This window comes from Pelophylax lessonae (assembly GCF_965119305.1).
Source record: "Pelophylax lessonae genome assembly, chromosome: 7".
NCBI lineage: Eukaryota > Metazoa > Chordata > Amphibia > Anura > Ranidae > Pelophylax > Pelophylax lessonae.
This window is the reverse complement of record NC_138774.1, coordinates 232,867,093-232,889,306: the sequence shown is the minus strand read 5'-3', so window position 1 is coordinate 232,889,306 and position 22,214 is coordinate 232,867,093. Positions and strand designations below refer to the sequence as shown.

The 22,214-nt window shown below is 42.0% G+C and overlaps 1 protein-coding gene across 2 annotated transcripts in view; it reads left to right on the top strand.

The window, feature by feature from the left end:
* Window positions 1–22,214, top strand: part of FGD1 (FYVE, RhoGEF and PH domain containing 1) — a 283,074-nt gene that overhangs the window by 254,428 nt on the left and 6,432 nt on the right. For both annotated transcript variants that reach the window (XM_082264429.1, XM_082264430.1), the window contains exons 8-15: window positions 9,563–9,701; window positions 14,355–14,413; window positions 14,523–14,669; window positions 16,126–16,218; window positions 16,326–16,405; window positions 17,799–17,829; window positions 18,774–18,875; window positions 20,336–20,461. In XM_082264429.1, coding sequence (XP_082120555.1) covers window positions 9,563–9,701; window positions 14,355–14,413; window positions 14,523–14,669; window positions 16,126–16,218; window positions 16,326–16,405; window positions 17,799–17,829; window positions 18,774–18,875; window positions 20,336–20,461 — 777 coding nt within the window. The remainder of the gene's footprint in view (window positions 1–9,562; window positions 9,702–14,354; window positions 14,414–14,522; window positions 14,670–16,125; window positions 16,219–16,325; window positions 16,406–17,798; window positions 17,830–18,773; window positions 18,876–20,335; window positions 20,462–22,214) is intronic.

Here is a 22,214-nt window from a genome sequence, read left to right as displayed (position 1 = left end):
GTTTGAAATAGAAAGACAATTTTTACAAACGTTATGTTACAAAATATGCATTGCAAGTAATTACATCTCATAAAGTGGAACTCGACTGTATCTGAGCACCACAAGCTGAAAACACTATTTCCAGCCAAAGCTCGTTTCTCCGTACTTGTCCTCTGGATCACAGGAGTGTAGTTTGTTCTGCACTCCTGTGACCCATTTTCAGCAGACAGCGGGCTGAAGCCCACTGTCGGCTGACGTCACAGAGCTGGTCCAGGCTCCAGAAAGATTGCGGCCATATGGTCAGGATCTGCCCACATGGCTGGACTAGAACCGGCTCAGCCTCTCAGCGAGTCGCTGAGAGCCTGAGCCAGCCGCTCCCGCCCCCTCCACAACCTAGTGCTCCAATGAGCGCTGAAGGGGCAGAGCAGACAGCAGTGACTGACAACCACCAGCTCACTTCTCTGGAAGCTATAAGAACTGAGCGATCGGAGGTTCTCACTCTTAGAGTCGGCGGAGAACAGATGCAGCATCGGACCGGTTCTGCATCCGCCTAGGTAAGTATGATTCCCATACTTCTTTTTTTAATATTCACAGCAATCTCACCCATCCCTTTGTGTCTCCATGCTTTTTTTGTTTTTGTTTTGCGGGAAAACGTTTTGAAAAACACTCCCCTAGCATTTCGCACCACAACCCATCTGTGTAAAGGCAGATGATTCATATAGCATTTGCTCCCTGGAATCCATCTGCCCTTAGCTCAGGCATGCAGTGTGCTTAACTGAGAAAGTCCCTCCTCCAAAGGAAAGCAAAAAAATGCCCATGAAGACTCCTGGGATGTATGACGGCAATTTGTCCTAGGCCAGATACCAAGAAGCAAGTGAAGAAATGTAAAACAAAAATAGTTAAACAAGTTAATATAATATACCTTCCTATCTATTTACTAAGGCTAGGCAGCATAAGGATTATAAATAGGTCATGTTGATTGAGAGAGTTTAGTCCTGCTTTAAGAAGGTGGAATATTCCTTTAATTCCAGCAATCAGAGATTTGCCCCCATGGGGTTAAAATGGCTCAGACTCGGTAGTTGTTTTTTTTTCCTATTTATTTTTATGACCAATAATTACCAGATGCTGAGATTGGAGATGGAAAAGGAATTTCTGGCTCCTCAGTAAAGGAACTGAGTTTCTGAACTTCCTCTTAACCCATATAACTGAATCGCCCAGGGATAGATTTTCTTAGCAGACCAGTAATCAGTCAGCTCCATACTGTGCAACTGTCTGCAGAAATTTTACATGTTGATCAATTAAACATTACCTGTCTTTAGCTTAATTAGAGAGTGAGAGCTGTTTGAGCTGGTTTCAGACACAAGAGATAGGTGGGGTTGAATTCCAGCGAGCTTGTAAACCGCAGTAACTGGCACGGCATTGCAGTTTACAATTCTGGATTATACAAAAACAAAATGTTAGCGTCACTAAGGGTGTGATGCTGTTTTCTCTTTCATAGCTCATATGAAATAATTCACCTTTGCTGGCTATAAAGCAGGCAAGTCATTTTCAGATGACACAGAGGGCCACACTGAAAAGAAGTCTTTTTAGTCAACTTCTGCTTGGCCCATGTGTGGCAAAGCCACAGGTTCTCTTCAGTGCTGGTCACTGCAGCAGCATACTGTATGCCAGGGGTGTCCAAACTTTGGCCCTCCTGCTGTTCAGGAACTACAATTCCCATCATGCCTAGTTAAGTCTGTGAATTCCAGAGATTTACAGTGCCTCATGGGACGTGTAGTTCTGCAACAGCTGGAGGGCCGAAGTTTGGACACCCCTGCTGTATGCTCACCTTCACTTAGATCTCTTGTTATTTGTCAACAGGCGCCATTAGAAAAGCCTGATAGCGGAGCATGTGTCCCATGCCTAGGGATAGCAAGACTACTTAAAGCCCAAATCAGGGCAAATAAAAAAGGATCTAATGCAGTGGGGCTATGCCTGGACTGCCAGGGTTATTTGCTTTAGGGAAACAATAAAGGAAGATACTGTATTCTTAACCAATCCTCTGCTCCTTACCTGCAGCTAGACTGGTCCCCGCAGCTTCTGTACACCCCCTACCACTCTTCACAGGTCTAGGATCCTGATGTCAATAAGACCAGAGCAGGGTCTATAGCCCTGCTCTGGACATGAGGTTGCCAAGGGACAGATCATGGGGGAGCACTGACTGCTGGGGTGCGGAGGATCAGGTAAGTAGAACTGTTACTCCTCACCCCTAGACACAATGAGCTATTAAAGTGATTCTCAAGGTTGTGATTTAAAAAACAAAACTGTTATACTTACCTGCTTTGTGCAATGGTTTTTCACAGAGCAGCCTCAATCCTCTTCGTTTTGGGTCCCGTCTCCTCCCCCCTGCCAAGTGCCCCAATAGGAAGGAGCTTGCTATAGGGGCACTTGAGCAGTCTCACTCCCAACATCATCCATTCACACACAGAGCGTGGCTCAGCCTCGTCCCCCACCCTATCCTCATTGGCTCACTGGCAGTGATTGGCAGCAGCAGAAGCCAATGGCTCCCGCTGCTGTGTAAGCCAAGTAGGAGAGAAAGACCGGGATAAGCTGCTGCTCTCATGCACATTCCTGGATCTAGATGGGGTTCAGGTAAGTATTTAGGGGGGCTGGGAGCTGCACCGAGAAGGTTTTTTACCTCAGTGCATAGAATGCATTAAGGTAAAAAGAAAACATTCTACATTTAGAACCAGTTTAATCCTTGCAGTGCGGGCACAGCTCCACAGTAATGGATCATTTTTTATCAGCCCAGGGTCGGGCTTTTAAAGCATATGTCTAAGCAAAATAAAATGTTTACAGTGCAACCCTGCTGTCAGGGAATCAATACCCTGTGCAGGCGCACTGGCGATCTTGCGCTCCTCCACCTTCCGTTTGAGGATGCCCCACAGATGCTCAATAGGGTTTAGGTCTAGAAACATGCTTGGCCAATCCATGACCTTTACCCTCAGCTTCTTTAGCAAGGCAGTGGTCGTCTTGGAGGTGTGTTTGGGGTCATTATTATGTTGGAATACTGCCCTGCGGCCCAGTCTCCGTAGCAAGGGGATCATGCTCTGCTTCAACATGTCACAGTACATATTGGCATTCATGTTTCCCTCAATGAACTGTAGCTCCCCAGTGCCGGCAGCACTCATGCAGCCCCAGACCATGACACTCCCACCACCATGCTTGACTGTAGGCAGGACACACTTGTCTTTGTACTCCTCACCTGGTTGCTGCCACACACGCTAGACACCATCTGAACCAAATAAGTTTATCTTGGTCTCACCAGACCACAGGACGTGGTTCCAGTAATCCATGTCCTTAGTCTGCTTATCTTCAGCAAATTGTTTGCTGGCTTTCTAGTGCATCATCTTTAGAAGAGGCTTCCTTCTGGGACGACAGCCATGCAGACCAATTTGATGCAATGTGTGGTGTATGATCTGAGCACTGACAGGCTGACCCCAACCCCTTCAACCTCTGCAGCAATGCTGGCAGCACTCATACGTCTATTTCCCAAAGACAACCTCTGGATATGACGCTGAGCACGTGCACTCAACCTCTTTGGTCGACCATGGCGAGGCTTGTTCCGAGTGGAACCTGTCCTGTTAAACCGCTGTACGACCTTGGCCACAGTGCTGCAGCTCAGTTCTCGGGTCAGAGTCAGGTCAGGTCAGGGTCTCGGCAATCTTCTTATAGCACAGGCCATCTTTATGTAGAGCAACAATTCTTTTTTCAGCTCCTTTAGAGAGTTCCTTGCCATAAGGTGCCATGATGAACTTCCAGTGACAGTGACAGAGAGTGAGAGAGTGAGAGCTATAACACCAAATTTAACACACCTGCTTCCCATTCACACCTAAGACCTTGTAACACTAACGAGTCACATGACACCGGGGAGGTAAAACTGCTAATTATGCCCAATTTGGACATTTTCACTTAGGGGTGTACTCACTTTTGTTGCCAGCGGTTTGTACAATAATGGCTGTGTGTTGAGTTACTTTGAGGGGACAGCAAATTTACACTGTTATACAAGCTGTACACTCACTACTTTACATTGTAGCAAAGTGTCATTTCTTCAGTGTTGTCACATGAAAAGATATAATAAAATATTTACAAAAATGTGAGGGGTGTACTCTACTTTTGTGAGATACTGTATATTTATAATGTATCAACATCAAGTGATGTGAAAAATGTAGCACTTTGCTAGAGCTTTGCAGAAACTGTGCATATGGCTTCAAGTTAAAGCGGAGTTCCAGCCATTTACTCACCTGTCCAACGGTCCAGCGATGCGGCCGCCGGAAGCCTCGATCCTCTCCCTCGGCGCCGGCATCACTGCTGTGGGCACCCGGCTGTTACAGTTTGCGGCTTCACAGCCGGGTACCCACTGCGCATGCGCGAGTCGCGCTGCGCGCCGTGATTGGCCGGCAATCTTCTGGGACCTCTGACGTGTCCCAGAAGATTGCAGGGAGGGAGGGGGAGAGGAGAACTTCCGCTCAGGGCGCCGCGGCGCTCCGAGCGGAAGTGGGAGCGGGTACCTGTCAAAACTAGGTACCCGCCCCCCCCCCCAAAAAATGACATGCCAAATGTGGCATGTCGGGGGGTCAGGACTCCCTAAAGCGGAAGTTCCACTTTTGGGTGGAACTCCGCTTTAACTAGAGGCCCTGGTGGGACTGAGGTTTAAAGATAATGCTGTTACTGCAAGCTTTGAACCTTACCAGTCCACACAAAGCAGAAGTAACTCTTTTCTTGAACTACGTGACCTAATGAAACCTAAAGCTCAAAGCGCATCTAAAGCCTAAAAAACAACATGCAGCTTACTAGTCCTTGTAATGGCTGCATTAGTTTGTATTTTTCAGGATAAGAACATTTTCAGAAAGTACAGAAAATACCTATTGATATTTGCCAGAAATGTATTTATTTCAGACATTTATAAAGCACCATTCATACTGTACATACTACATTCACATCAGTCCCTGCCCCTAGGAGCTTGTAATCTAAGGCCCCTATTTCTCACACATACAAGGGCGAATATTGACAGGAGCAATTAACCTACTAGCATATCTTTAGAGTGTGTGGGGAAAGTACATGCAAGTACAGGGAAAACATGAAAACGCCATGCAAATAGTGTCCTGGCTGGAATTCCAACCATAGACCCCAGTACTGCAAGGGATACGTGTTAACTACCAATCCACTACATGTCTTGTCATCAAGCACACATAGACAGCAAAAAATGTTTTTTTTTCTACTGCTACCTTTATCAATCTACTATATAGTAGAAATAAACAAAGGCAGATATGTTTGAAGATCCTGTGGTGACAACCAAGGCTCTCTCAGTAGAGTACAATGGAGAAATGAGTCTAACCACAAAGAGACAGGAAGCAGGTTATATGCAGGATCACCAGATAAGAAAGGAAAAGGCTGTAAAAAGAAAATGAATGAAGCTACATAAAATTAATGAATGGTAAGCTGCAATACACTGCATTTTTATTTTGGGGTTTAGAATGTTTTGCTTTTTTATTTACAGTATGTATTATGTTCATACAAAGTACATACATTTTTTATCTATTTTATAATCTTTGGGGTTCAGAAAACACTAGCCAGCTGCTTGTAAAAGTAAACCGTCTTTATTTCTTTTCCAAAAAACAGGCAAACAATAATACCTTTCTTCAGCAAACCAATAAAAACAGTCCATAACTCTGGTTTACAGCAAAAAACACAACGGCTCACTACCAGTATGCTAGTCCCACGCCGGGGTTTGGTTCACACCTGCTTCGGGATCCAGGAAAAGGCTACAGGAGCCTAGACAGTGACTCTGTAGCCAGATAGACAACTGTGTCCTCTGACACTTAACACCTCACAGACACCTGCTGTCTGCTTCCTGCCCTTTTCAGCCCTCTCTTGCAGGTGACATAACTCTTTCAGGACCACAGTATCTGTAGTCAGGGTTGGAAGCCCAAAGTCTCTCTGAGTCTCCGAATTCTGGGTCCCATATGAGGACTTAACAATCCTAAGAAAACTGCAAATCAGTTTTCCACTTTTGCCAGATCTCCCTGGAACCTCTCACTCTGCATGAGTGACAATCCCTGAGTACTCCCAGACTGTTCCCTTCTTCTCCCCCTCAAAGGGACCACTGTCAAAACAGTATATATATATATATATATGATCTGGGACCCATCCCTGGTGTCCTGTTCACACTTCAGTCAGGCAAGTATGATTTCTTGCTTATATGTGTTTACCTGCAGCCAACAGGAGGCAAATCAATCTAGTCCTCCAGGATTTTAGAAATTTTGTGTACTACTATGCTGTGATTAAACCAGATTAGCCACTGTTGTCTACAGACCTTCACTGGAGGATATTAGATTACAAGCACACAGCTGAATGCATCAGGGAAGAGACAACCCCCTCCCTTAATGCTAGGACATGGTGCCCTGGTTTTGTAATTTGTAGGAGTAGTCAGCAAGTTCAGAGTGAGTTCCTGGATTTCTAATTACAAAGTTTGCTTTGAAAACATAGTAATGCAAAACCACCCTGCATTAAAGCTGAACTCCAAACATATGGCTAAATGCATAGATGAAATAAATATACAGAAGCTGTTTTACCTGCAAAAAAGATATATAGTTTATCCATCCAGTCCTGGGATTTACACAGCAAAGCCCCACAGCAAAGCCAGGAAGGTGACTTGACTATCACAGCCAGGCAGCAGGAGAGCTGTCAGCATAGTCAGTACACTACAAGGGACCAGTGCTGTAGATAAAAGTTATAGTTGTAGTAGCAAAAAAACTAACCATAAGACTGTGATATCAGCTGTCCTACAAGGTTTTAGCTGAGGAGAAACTCTGGAATTAGTGACGGCATTAGATATACAAGGTTAATTTCCATTTCTAATTGAATGAAAAATGATCTATGTATAGAGGGCAGGCAGAGGAAAGAGAGGTTCACTGGGGCGGATATAGGGGGGGCTGTGCCCCCCCCCCAAATTAAAGTTGTGCCCCCCTCTCCCCACACACCCAGGTCTCAAGAGTGTTTCCACTGAACCATGAGCCAGTCTGGTGCGAACAGTTGATGCTAGGAGTCACACTGATCGAACAATCCATATAAGGGAGCACTCTGATGGGGACACCTGATGTAAGGGAGCACTCTGATGGGGACACCTGATGTAAGGGAGCACTCTGATGGGGACACCTGATGTAAGGTAGAAAGAGAATACCCTTAGAGATTGGGACTACGCGGGCACTGTCCAAAAGGCATCAGATAATAATTTAAAAGTAAAAATATAATGTTTATTGACACACACAGAGTAAAGACATCTCTCTAAACATACACATATTGCGGCATAAGGAATACGGAAAGGTAAGCATTACTATAGGTAAGTACAGTGCATGACACCTAACACGTTTCAAGGACTCTTCTTCATTTGCTATTTGCAACACAAGTACAGGTAAAATGTCATATAAACATATTAATACCAAAATCATCATCAAAAATGAATAATATACTGACCATTCATACATACACAAAAAGGAGTGTTTGTAATACAGATGCCGCTGCCATTAAGAACCAGGAAAATATCTGACAGTTCTTCTAACCATATTTGCCAAGAGGTCAGACCATGAGAGATCACACCAGTGCTGGACCACTGAGATCTCCCTAAAGGGGCACAGGGCTGGATCAGCATGCTTCTTGTTAAAATTATTGACAAAGATGGCGGTGATAACAGGGGGCTGAAAGTGTATAAAAGATATATAATTGTTTAGTGAGCATCCTGCAATGATATTTGAGTATATATAATACTACCTATATAGTGCTATGAAATGTATGCATATGTATACAAGTTTCTTATGTCTTTTAGAAGAGATCAAATGTCCAGGCAGCTATTAATGACAAGCTGATATGCATTTCCCTGGGTACCAGGTGGATTTCTATGCAAGGATAATATGCCTCGCAAGAATGGTCTGCAGGATTGGATTTAAAGCATAATAGTAAAAAGGGTGTTCCAGGAAATAAAATGTCAAATTAATATAGCATGATAGGAAAACGGCTCACAGAGATGCCTCGATCAGTCACCATACCCACAACGAGGCTTGGATGTTGTTTAGCCTCGCTGTGAGTCCGGAGGAGCAAGGTCGACGCTCCATGTATATTAGAGATGATGGCACAGCGCTAATTTAGGCCAGAGTTTTCTATCCACCTGATGTAAGGGGCACTCAGATAGGTACACCTGATGTAAGATGGCAATCTGATGGGGATACCTGATGTGAACGGGCACTCTGATGAGGATTACTGGTTATATGTAAGGGGGAATCTAATGAGGACACTTGATGTAAGAGGGCACTCTAATGGGGACCCAGAATTAAAGTGGCACTCTGATGGGGGGGCACTCTGGTGGCAACCCTGATGTAAGGGGGCACTCTGATAGGGACCTTGATGTAAGGAGGCACTTTGATGGGAACCTGATGTAAAGGAGGACTATGAATATAGAGGGATTCTGATGGGGACTCCTGATGTAAAAGAGGAAATGACACTGTGTGACAGACTTTCAGTGACTCACACACAGTGACATTATGCCCCCTGCTTTTTTTTACCCCCTTACATCAGATTGGCTAGGTCTGGCCCTGGCTGGCGGTTCACCTCCTCTATCTATAGAGCGCTATTCATTCATGGAAGCTATAATACAGTTTCCATGAGTAGCGGTGGGGGTGAAAAGGGTGGGCACAGTCAGCACTCTTGATACCTGCCTGTCACAGATCGCTCGGCCCTGTTACCGTCCACAACACTGGAAGATTACCCTTGCAGGGGTAGAGGAGGGGTGGTCTGAGGATTTCTGATTTCAAGTTAAGCAACAGCCATCAGCACAAGGGACACTTCACAGTGATTGCAAGCAATGCCCTTGTGCAAAGTTAAAAAAAATGTTTAACTAAACCTAGGCTTTAGCATGTTCCCTAATGGGGCTCCCTCAGGCCCTTATAGCAGCTGCATGGGTTGCTAGGGCTATTGTGATGCCACTATTGTTAGCACATGTGCATGGCAGCATGCTTGATTGGCTGCAAATGCTGCCCTTTCCTCTCCCCATCTGAGTGCTGCAGTGCAGGGGAAGACACAGAGTGCATAACTGCCTTAATTGGTTTCTTTTTTATCCCTGACTGTAGTTCAACTTTACTTATTATTTTTGTAAAATTAAAATTTTATAAATATAGTGAAAACTAAGGCGATGCAAAACATCTGCTTAAAAACATATAAAAATTGCAAGTTATATTGACCAGGGCCAATATTGTTACAAACCCATAGAAAAAATGAATTTCCAACAACATATTGATCAGCTAACTCAGTGATATTGGAAACTGAAATAGGTGATTTTGTTGAACAGAACAGGGGCCAAAAATTCAAAACTTCCCAGTGGGGCCCCTTTAGCTTTTCCTATGTATACAAAAGTATCATTGGCCCTTTGTTTTGTAATTTTATTGTAAAGCAGCTTGGCAGGACACATAATGAGAGACATAGCTGTAGACAATGTTTAAAGTCCAGGTGTTTATACATTCCTTCCTCAGCAGATATTTTCATTGTGTTTCAGAAGGAGGAGGCCTGCGGTAACCTGACATTACAGCACCACATGCTGGAGCCTGTCCAGCGGATTCCTCGTTATGAGTTGCTTCTGAAGGATTATCTCCAGAAACTGCCGGAGGATTCCAGAGACCGCAACGATGCAGAGAGTAGGTGATGCTATCGGGGGAGAATATAATGGAGGAAAAATGTATTGTTCAGGATTATTGCATTACAAATCATGTAGGACAGGGCTTGGCGACTGTCTGAATCTCTTTCACATGACCAACCAACCAAATAAATGTTATTATCTTACAAAGGTCACCTTTTCCACATTTTCTATTCATAACTCACACTCACACAGTAGCTATTTTATTAGATATACCTGCTTGGTAAAGTATATTTAAAGCCAAAACTTTTTTCATTTTGAATTGAATGGGATATATTTTCTCAACCTCATTGTCCCAGAGGAACCCTTGAAATGATTTTCAGGACTCTGGGAACCCTGCTGAAATCAATTTGCTGGGGGCAATTGTGGCCAGTGGGAACAATGCCTTATTACAGACAGCTAAGAAGATTATTGGTGTTGTACAGTTCACTTTGCTAAGTGGCATTGGTCCAAAGCTATGTAGAAACCATCAAATGGGAGTTCAATCAGCCACAGGAACCCCTAGAATCCTTTGGAGGTAACCTGATGTTCCATAGCACCCTGATTGAGAATGACTTGAATGCGGAATGGTTAAACCCCTGTCAGCATGACATTTATTGTGAAATATTCCTTTATACTATATTTGTCCCAGAGGAAAATAATTTTCAGTTTTCTGGGAACCCTGCTAAAACCTATATGTTGGGGGTCATTCATTGGGGGGCATTCAAGGTCAGTGGGAAGAACGCCCTCCATACAGACAGCTAAGGAGATCATTGGTGTTGTGCAGCTGACACTGCTAAGTGGCATTGGGTCCCAACCTATGTAGACACCATCAAATAAGCCTCAGGAACCCCTAGCAACCTTCGGAGGTACCTAGTGTTCCACAGAACCCTGGCCCAGAATGACTGAAATAGGGAATGGTTAAACCCCTGTGAGTATGACATTTTTTTGTGAAATAGCCCTTTATTTTATATTTTCTATTCTCTAAAATTAAACAAAAAAAAAACACCTGTTGGTTTTTTTGCGATCTGTGTCCCCCTGTCGAAGTCGGTTCGAAGTACGGCAATGCCCTTTTGGAAAGTTGTCGCCAGAACATTGAAAGATTTCCCCTCAATAACTTCTTCAATACATTTCTGTCCCGGAGACAATGGTGAATGTTGAAATGTTGAATTTCCCTATCTAAGGCCACAGACAGCCATTGAAAACTGTCAGAGGTTTTAGGTTTCCTCACCACTCTATCCAAAAAAAGATTTTTGGCATTGGATATATTTTATTGCAGATATCCAAATACTGAATTATGTCACTGCAACTTAAAGTATGAGTTCTTCTAGAAATACTGTATGAACATTAAACAGTCATATAAGACATTTACCTTGATAAATGTATACCACCATGTTTGACTTCTGTCTGTACCCCCTTTGTCCAGCAATCAACATTAGAAAATGACAGCTATTTACTAACATTACAGTGCAACTCATAGTGCCACTCATGATGCTATGCAATCATCAAGGTGAATGTGTTGTATGGGTGTTTTTTTTGGGGGCAGAGTAATTCTAGGGTGAACTTCCAATTTAAGGCCTCATTCAAATGGGCTGTATCAATGTGTACACCTGTGCAAGGGCCGTCTTTGCCTGCACAGAATGCCCAGGTTTTCCATGCATCCACGTACAGGCAGTTCAAATCAACTGGGACACAACAAATGCACGGAACACCTTTGGATCCTGTACAGGCACTTGATTGATACACCCCGTGTGAACAAGGCCTAATACACAACACAAATCATTTAGACATATTCAGGAGACTCCGTTTGATTGTTGAAGTCAGACATGGAGGTTGTCTTCCTAGGAAATTTATACACTACACTATCTAGAGTTTACAGGGAATGGTAAGAAATATATTATGACCGACTTTGGTCCTTTCCATTGTTGACCATGGGATTGGGGTGAGGCTATGTGAGCTATTCATGTTCTGTATATTGTCCTTTTTATCAATTTTGTATTAATAAATATTCCTTTTTACATAATTTATATTTTTTTCTTTTCAATTCTGATTGCCTTAAAAATCCCACCCTCTAGAGGAGAACAACACATTTGTGTTATCTTTTCTTATAGCTATATGGGATGATGGCAATCGTGGGTCATGCACCATCTGGGATCAATTCATGTTAGAAATATATTCAGTGAGTGTCATGTCTGTGGATAACAACTCTTTAAAAACTAGAGAGATCAGAAGAAATTAACTGAACTTGCCCAAGCCGACAGGAAGTTCATAACTGCTCTTTAAAACACAATTTGTTTGCCTACAGACTTCAGTGATGGAAAGTTTGTGTGCCTACACGTTTCAACCATGGACAGTCTTTGTATCTTTAAGTTCCAGAGAAAGAAAAGCCTGTGTGCCTAGATGCACCAGTGATAAAAAAAATCTGTGGGGTTAATTTACTAAAGGCAAATAGACTGTGCCCTTTTGCAAATTTTCATCAGCGCTTAGTAAATGTGGTGAAGCATCACTTTGTTAAGAATACTCAATCAAATGCAAGGAAAATAGAAAAAAAAACCCTGTATTTTTGCTTGCACATGATTGGATGATCGAAATCAAAAGAGCTTTGCATTCACTAAACTCCAGGGAAACTAGTACAACTGCACTTGCAAAGTACACAGTCTATTTATCTTTAGTAAATCAACCAATGTGTGTCTACAGGTATCAGTGATGGAAAGTCTGTGTGCCTACAAGCTCCTGCGATGGACAGCCTGTTAGCTTACAGGCTCTAGTAATTGAAAATATGTTTGTTTTTCTTAAATCAAATTTCTTAAGAAATGTTTTTCTTTACAAGTACAGAACAACTGACTGCCAGTTCACACTAGGGCGACCTGTGAGGCGACCTGGTCGCCTCACAGGTCGCCGCAGGTCGCTTCCCATAGGGAAGCTGCGGACCCGTTCTAATAGGAGCGACACAAGTCGCTCCGACCTAGAAAAAGGGTCCGGAGCTTCTTTGGGGCGACCCGGAGGCGACCGCCATAGACTTCAATGTTATGAAGTCCGTGGCGGCCGCTCCGATGTAGCGGCGCGCTGCTCGCACCGCGACCTCGGAGGTTGCGGTGCGAAGTAGCGTCGCTGCAGTGTAAACCGGCGCTGAGACACACACAGAAAAATTTATTAAAAATAGAAAATGTAAACAAAATAGCAAAAAAAGCAAAACAAAACACAAAACAAAAAATACAGCACTAAGCCCACAAGTTACCATTTAAAAAATATATAAATGTGGCACCTGTACCCCTCTAACATACTTGGCAAAGTAATAAATATCCCACAAGTAACAACAAAAGCAACTTTCTCAACAAAGAGTAATAGACAGGCCCATCGTATTTATCCAACTAGAGGCTAGACCATATTGCAGCAAACTTATGTAGAGAATAGCGAGAGAGGTACGTCTGTTTCTCAAACAAAATATATTTATTCACTTCAGATTTTCACTCATTTACTGATAGCGAAATAGAGGATACCCATCGTGAAGCAATTTGTTTTCATGCACTAAAAAGAGATCTTAGAACTGCAACAATTACCTTTGAGTCCAATGTATTGGAATCAACATATCCCAGGATACATAAAGTAGGTTTAAGGGTTAGGAAAATATGAATCATTTAAAGTGGAGATAACCCCCTGCTAGTAATGCTTACGTTTTGGGCATCTCCATAGTAAATGTATGAGATTACCATGTGGATGGCCCCATGGCTCTAGTGAAGAACAGTCTGTATGCTTACAGTTTCCAGTGATGGACAGCCTGTGAGCCTACAGGATCTAGTGATAACAAGTCTGTGTGCCTACAGGCTTTAGGGATGGAAAGTCTGTAAACCTACAGGATCTAGCAATGGAAAGTCCGTGTGCCTACAGGCTCTAGCAATGAAAAGTCTGTGTGCCTAAAGGGTCTAGTAATGGAAAGCCTGTGTGCCTACAGGCTCCAGTGAGGGACAGCCTGTTAGCCTACGGGCTCTAGTAATTGAAAATCTGTTAACCCACAGGCTCTAGTGATGAACAGTCTGTATGCCCACAGGTTCCAGTGATAGACAGCCTGTGAGCCTGCAGGCTCTAGTGATGGAAAATCTGTGAGCCTACAGGCTCTAGTGATGGAAAGTCTGTGAGCCTACAGGCTCTAGTGATGGAAAGTCTGTGAGCCTACAGGCTCTAGTGATGGAAAGTCTGTGAGCCTACAGGATCCAGTGATGGAAAGTCTGTGTGCCTAAACGCTTTAGTGATGGAAAGTCTGTGAGCCTACAGGCTCTAGTGATGGAAAGTCTGTGAGCCTAAACGCTTTAGTGATGGAAAGTCTGTGTGCCTAAAGGCTTTAGTGATGAAAAGTCTCTGAGCCTACATGATCTAGAAGTGGAAAGTCTGTGTGCCTACAGGCTCTATGTGATGGAAAGTCTGTGTGCCTACAGGCTCTAGTGATGGAAAGTATGTGTGCCTACAGGCTCTAGCAACGGAAAGTCTGTGTGCAGACAGGTTCCAGTAATGAACAGGCTGTGTGCCTACAGGCTCCAGGGAGGGAAAGTTGGCCCTACAGGTAGTACAAGGGTATAGGACATTTTTCCTCACTATTCCCATTATACAATACAGTAAATTATAGCAATAGAGTCTGCTATGTTACGATAACAATACACTATACTTTTTTATCTTTCAGAGTCTTTGGACCTAATAGCAACAGCGGCTGAACACTCAAATGCAGCCATCAGGAAAATGGTAATAACAAATATATCATTTATTGCTAGATATACTGTATATTTGGTACCTTTATTATTGAACATTTTGTTATTCAGGGTTATTTGACTCTTGTTTTTTAATTCTGCAGGAGAGGATGCATAAACTTCTCAAAGTCTATGAGCTGTTAGGTGGTGAAGAGGATATTGTCAGCCCCACTAATGAGCTCATAAAAGAGGGACACATCCTGAAACTGTCTGCAAAGAATGGGACCACCCAGGACAGATACCTCATTCTGGTAAGTTTCAGCAGCTTATCAGAAATGGGTGTTTTTGGCATATAATTCAATATCCAAAAAAATATATGTGCCAATATACAGCTTACATCCTTTCTTGTAATTCCAGCCTTTACCTGAAATGGCTGACCACATATACAAGATGCTGTATGTGTCTGCACAAGTGATTAATACAATGTAAAATATTACAAATTCTGGTTCATGAATGTGTTTTGGCAGGTGCTTTATATGCAATTCCTTGATATAGTTTTTTTTATGTGGTTATAAAGGTAAACGTTTTTTTACTTTAATGCATTCTCTGTATTAGGGTAAAAAAACGTTATATGTCAACTCCACCCTGCCACCTCTGATATACATACCTGAGCTCGATCTCAATCCAGTGCTGTGCCCATCTCTCCCCTCTTCTCACAGAAGGCTCAGCAGCAGCAGGAGCCATTGGCACTTGCTACTGTCAATCAAATCTTGTGAGCAGAGAGTGGGGAGTGGGACTGAGCGTCACTGTGTGTGTCAATAGATGCCCACGGTGTGGCTTGGGATTAAGCCCGCGCAAGTGCCCCCATAGCAAGCGGCTTGCTATGGGAGCATTTAGAGAAGAGGAGGCAGAAGCTGGCATTTTTTTTAATTACAGCCATAACATCATAAATATTGTATTAGACATTTCTCCTAAACTGTGAATAATATATTTATAAACCCAAGTGTTTATTGCTTTATATAGGTAGGTGTACTAATAGTTGATTTTTGCTGGTATCCCAGAGTTCTTCTCTAAGCATACACCTGTGCAAGGGCCTTGTTTGTCCACACGGAATACACAGGTGTTACGTACATCTGCATGTGGGAAGTCCCATTAATGTCTATTGGGAGCATCGGCTATGTCATCTGGCTGTGACATCCCTGCAAGTGCATGTTCCCATACTCACAATGTCTGTGTTATAAGATATGAGAGAAAAGCAGTTGGGAAAACTGCCCCGATCTTTTTGTCTTTCAGCTGGGGTAATGTCCCTTTATATCAGCCTTTCTCAACTTTTTTCCTCCAGAGAAACCCGTGAAACAATTTTCAGATCTCGGGAATTCCTTCTAAAATCAATTCATTGGGGGTCAGTGGGAAAAAAAGTCTCTTACATTGATGGTCAGGGGGAATAATGCAACCCTTATTAGACTGCTGGTTAGAATTCCAAACTATAGAGAATGCCAAAAAGATTATTGGTGTTCTGCTGTGGCTTTGGCTCGAACTGTTCAGGCACCATGAGATGAGAGGTCGATCAGCCATAGGTCAAGGAACCCCTTAAAACCTCTGGGGGAACCCTAGGGTTTCATGGACCCCTGGTTGAGAATCACTGCTGCACATATTCAAACATCTGCAGTTTGCTGTTCCTTGACCAATGTGATAAAACAACCCATGACCCCAAATTAGAACCATAGTAAATGAACACACCATATACCATGTTTAATTGTTTTACAGTTCAATGATCGCCTGCTCTACTGTGTCCCGAAACTGCGTCTGATTGGTCAGAAGTACAGTGTGCGAGCCAGGATTGACGTAGATGGGATGGAGGTGAGTGACAAGTAGCACTTAATTGTTTAAGCCAAACTTACAGCACAAATAAAAACTTGGTTTGTACGTGATAAAGAATTTATTATTTTCCTTTCACTCCATCTCAGCTGAAACACAGCAGCAGCCCTAATCTGACAAGAACCTTTCTAGTGTCTGGAAAACAGCGATCCCTGGAGCTCCAGGCCAGGTATTCTATGCATAACATTGTAGGCAGCTGAATCTTCAGACTTTTAAAGTGGTCCTAGCTTCAGCTATATTGTTCACATTAGGTGCAGCATGCATGCTAAGGTTTACACTTCAGGTATTTATTCCCTCTCTAGAGGTCATAGTGCTTTTATCTTATTTTCTCCGCCAGAAACATGGTGTCATTTTTGTTTAGGAATCATCCAGGATTACCATATAATAGGCATATAAAGTATCAATCTAAGTGAACACAGGGGTAAGAGAGAGTAAGGAAATGTTTCCATCTTCCTGCAGCAGATTAATGACATCTCTGCCTAGATGAAGTTCTGCTTTAATGATAAGAGGTAGAGGTTTTCTTGAAATAAATATACTGTTTCTGAATAAGTTACTCAAAGGTCCACTTTAATAATTAGGCATTGTAATGGGTTCCTACTGTTGTCTTGGACCCCACCACCGAGATCTCTCTCTTATGGCAGCACAGATTAGTCTGCACTTTTTTCAGTTTTTTTAGTTTTATTCATATTTTAAGGTAAAGGTTAACGACAGTACTGCCCACACTGGGGCTAATAAAGAACATTTAAGCCAGCATAAGATGGTGGAAGGTACATAGTGGTGAGAAACAAACTATGGGTTGTCCAGGCTCAGTAAAAAAGGTTGTGTAAAGCCAGCCATACATGGATCGATATTCGTCCGGTTCAGCAGGGACCACGAATACATGTAAGGGCAGGCTGGTTGTACAGAAAAGGGTGTGTAAAAATTTAGAAAAATTGGAAACTGCTGGAAAAGTTCCGCACAGTTACTGCCACCAGCTATAGCTGGCAGTGCCGATGAGTGTATTATGACGGCGGGGATGCCTTCCTGCTGTCATAATACAAAGGCTCAACAGGAGTGATTCCTCCATCCACCTCAAATATGTGGATGGGGAATCTGTTTTTTTTTCCTTTCAACCTGCTGGTTGAACAAAAAAAAATGACTAAAGTATGGGCGGCCTAAGTTTCCCAGATAGGAATGCGATGGGTTTTGGCCAACCCTGAGGTTTGAGTATGAAGGTGGAAAGTAGGGGTTAGGGAGAGGTATCTTCCTACTGGGGACATCATGTAATAGAGGAGAGGTACTGTGAGGGACCGCTCTAGATTATAGGTGAGTATTGCAGCCTGAACTGCAATTTTGTTTAACACTGGATGAGGAACATTTTTAGAAAAAAAATAGACAGGAGCTGCACTTATAGTCTTTCTGGTAATTCATTGAAAATTTAAAAAGTCCTTCCTAAAATCTATGGGCCTATCCCCCGCCCCCCATCCCCCATGCTTTTATTTAGCAATATCCACAAAGCGAATATCTGAGTGAAAACTACAACTATAAATAAAAATCTTTTTTAATTTATTCATTTTATTTAGAACCGAAGAAGATAAAAAGGAGTGGATTCAGGTAAGAAATTATATTCCAATGTTTGTAAGTTTAAAAATGTATTAATCAAATTTAGAGGTGAACTCTTCATTCAGTTTTGCGTTGTTGTTGCCAAGTTGACTTGGCTGTTCCAGCAACAAGATATTCCCATTACTTCCCAGTGAAAGCAGTAGTAAACTTGAAAAAAAAAAAAAAAGATTTCCCCCTACAGCTTCCTTTCCAGGTTTGCGAGCTGCGGCCGCTTGAATGGCCGAGCCGCAATGACATCACTCTCGCGCATGCCACAGCGCAGAGCTCTGAAGGAACAGCACGGGTATGTGATGTCACTGGCTGCTGCTTACTAGAATATCTTCTAAACGGTTCACATTTACTATAGGATTTATTATAAGGTTACCTGTAGGGTAAAAAAAAGAAAAAATTGAGTTTATTACTACTTTAACATAGAGGGAACAAGTAATTAGTCAAGTTATCTTCAAGAAATACAGTGTATATATATATATATATATATATATATATATATATATATATATATATATATATATATGTATATATACATATTATACAACACTAGCAGATGTGTGCCCTTTACCAGAGAGATTAATATACATAATTTACCTAAGCTGCAGTAAAACATGGTATAAATCTGAGGGGGAGACCCTAATAACACATATTCTATAATATTCTGTATTCCTACTGGTGAGAAACATTATATACATATACATATATATATATATATATATATATATATATATATATATATATATATATAGTTATAGAAGGTAACACAAGCTTATAATGTAATACAAAAGCACCCAGTTTTATTTTTCCCCTCACTGATGTGAATGAACTCTGATTTGTTGCAAGGTATGTTTTGCATATCATTGTTAGTTGATTAGATAACCCAGAAAGAGGATAGTACAGTACAGTGGGTGACTAGTGACTGTCATTGTGTCTTTTACTTGTAGGCTATTGAAGCTACCATGAGTTGTCATGAGCAGACAGCAGAGCAGTTCAAACTGCTTAATTCCTCTCATCGAGAAGACGAAGAAACTCCCCCCAATTCACCGGTAAGAAACAGCTTGAATTCCTAGAAAAGGGCCTGACAATTCAGCGGTGTCTAGGAAGATGTTAAAACATGTTGCGCTTAAGGCTACATTCACACCTGAGCGTAGCGTTTTCGCGCGATTTTTACCGCGATTTTACCGCGATTTTTGTGCAGGCGTTTTTAGATTGAATAGAGACCAATGGAAAACGCCTGTAATCTGCCCAAAAAGAAGCTCATGTACTTTTTTGAGCGTTGGGCGTTTTGTATACAGCATCAAAACGCTCAGATGTGAACAGGGGCGATTGAAATGAATAGGATTTGTCTTGTTGGGCGTTTTGAGAGCTGATCCTAGAGCAGAAAAACTCCCCAAAAACGCCTACATGTGAACGGAGAGCCTAAAAAATCTGATATCTAAATAAATATTTAAATATCTAACTCATAAATCAATCAATAAATAAAAAGTGTCCAATTCATAAACAAACCAAAAGTCAATATATCTGATTTATATATCTGATCTGATATTATCAGTCAATATATACAGTATGCACCTACATAACCAAGCCTCGCTTTGGGTGTTAGCCAAGCCTGGCTTTGGATTCCATTGAGGAATTAATGCATTAACCAAACCTCATTTTGGATAGTCTGCCGGGATACAATCAAACCTCAAATGGAAGTCCAGAGTAAGAAAACACACAGCAGAACTAAAAAAGGATTTATTTCTACAATATTAATATTAAATTAACCCAAGAAATTACCATTTAAAAAAAAAAATGCAAAACGTCTTTAAGCGATCTCAAAAATGTCCTGTTAGTGCCACATAGTGGCGATACGCTAACATGATCAATTCCAATGGGAATTCAAAAGGAGTTTGAGGGTCATACACATGGTATAATTAATCCTAACACAATAACAACATTAATATCACACATTTTTAGGAATATGTTACACAGCAATTCCACACAACTCTGCAAATTGGGGTTCTGTGAATCTTAGGGGAGATGCACGTCCCAGTTGGACACCTGTGACCGATGGCAGAGATTCCATCATTATCTTACGTCTTTCCAACATCTTGTGATGGGCCACAAAACTGCAGACGGCAGAGCCTAGAACCTATTTAGACTAAAGCTGGCGATACATTGTGAAATTTCCTTTTCAGCCCCGCAGAGCAATCTGCTGATTCCCCCATCCACCCTAAACAGAATGGAAGGAGGAATCCCCCTGCTGGCTGCATTTGATTGAATGTAGTCGCAGTGTGGCCAACAGTTTTTCCCCCAGCTCCTTCGATTTTCATCTCAGGCAAGAGGGCCGACCTACTGCTCAAATTTTTCTACATGGATGACCAGCTTAAGACTTTCCATGCAGTGGATCATAGATTTGGGGACATAAATGTCATTTGCTTGGTCCTCTCTGCTGGCCTGTTACAACTATTGGCCCTTGAAAACCACACATGGTCTTTCTGATACCTTTAATTCCTTCTTACAGAACACAGACCTGGGTAAGCGAGCGCCAACGCCAATCAGGGAGAAGGAAGTAACCATGTGCATGAAATGCCAAGAAGCTTTTAACTCTATAACCAAAAGGAGGCACCACTGCAAAGCCTGTGGCCATGTAAGTATATCTTATTTACTTTGTATCCTCTACCAACGTTCCTTTCTGTGGGGTCATTTGTAAAAACTTCTTTCTATTTTACGTTCCTTGGAGACTGTGGGCATCTATCCTCTTTCCTCGCTACTTCTTTATATTTTCTTCTGCTCTCTAGCTGTTCAGTCTTTTTTTCTTTACCCCGTGCTGCATTCTTGTCCACTTATATTGTCCTCTCTATAGCTTATTCTTTTTCTTATCAACTTCGCTGATGTTGCTGTTGTTCCATATTTACTGTATAATTGGATTTGCTGTTTATTTCTTTTAGATTCATGCTTTTTAACCTATTTTATTGTTCTTTTCATATTGGTTCACGCATTCCCTTCTTTTGTTCTCATTTTCCTCTACCAGTCTTTTTTTCCATTCAATCCTTTTGTTCTGACTTTCTTCCCCTCCGAATGCCTATTTCCCTCTCAAACCAGTGACCTTTTAATTCTGTTTCTTTGCTTGATGGTCTATTGATGATCATGTTCTTTCTGGCTCTTTCAATCCATTGACTTTATTATTTCACCTGCTTCCTATACAATCTCATCTTTTTTTATTCACCTGAGCAAATAGGGTATCAGGAGAAGACTTTTCGGTCATAATGTAAATTCTAAATCTCTGAATGAAATAGTAATGAATTTCAGTGAAATTTGTTTAATCTTTTTCTAACAAATTCCAAATTTTCAGAACGATTCAAATTCGGTTTGGTCGAAAAGTGATTGACCGCTTCGAATTCTGTGTGACGAATAGCTGGTTGTTAAGGAGTGGGCCGGGAAGCCAGGCGGCGTGTCCTTAACAACCGATGACTCATCAGCTGTCAGCAGGCTTCCTCGCTGAGAGCTGAAATGTAAACAAAAGAATGCCAGCAATAGAAAATTCTGAAAAAAAAAACAGCACGGTGTCCCCCCCCCCCAGCCCTAATCCATATTAGGCTCGGGAAGCCAGTGACAGCTGATGAGTCATCAGTTAACCAATTCCAGACCACCCACCGCATATATACTGCGGCAGGGTGGCCCAGCTGCGCAAAATCATGTATAGGTATGTGATCTTGTGCAGGGGTTCTTGCTAGCCAGTCAAGCGGCCGCCCGCCATCCGCAATCATGCAGGAGAATGACAGAACGGCTGTCTGCCTATGTAAGCTGAAACACAGATCTCTCTTTTCCTCTAGCACATCCATCCCCCACACAGATAGAAAGCATTTACCAGGAGCTCACTTAACCCCTTGATCACCCCTAGTGTTAACCCCTTCCCTGCCAGTGTAATTTCTACAGTAACAGTGCATTTTTTTTTTAGCACTGATCACTGTATTGGTGTCACTGGTCCCCAAAAAAGTGTCACTTAGTGTCAGGTTTGTCCGCCGCAATGTCACAGTCCTGCTAAAAATCGCTGATCGCCGCCATTAAAGTAAAAACAATAAAAAAAAAGAAATGCCATAAATCTATCCCATAGTTTGTAGACGCTATAACTTTTATTCAAACCAATCAAAATCTACTTATTAGGATTTTTTTTTACCAAAAATATGTAGCAGAATACATATTGGCCTAAATTGATGAAAAATTTTGATTTTTTACATTTTTTTTTTCCAAATTGTTGGTCTTTTTTTGTTTATAGTGCAAAAAATAAAAACCGCAGAGGTGATCAAATACCACCAAAAGAAAGCTCTAATTGTGGGGAAAAAATACATCAATTTTTTTGGGTACAGCGTCGCCTAACTGCGCAATTGTCAGTTAAAGCA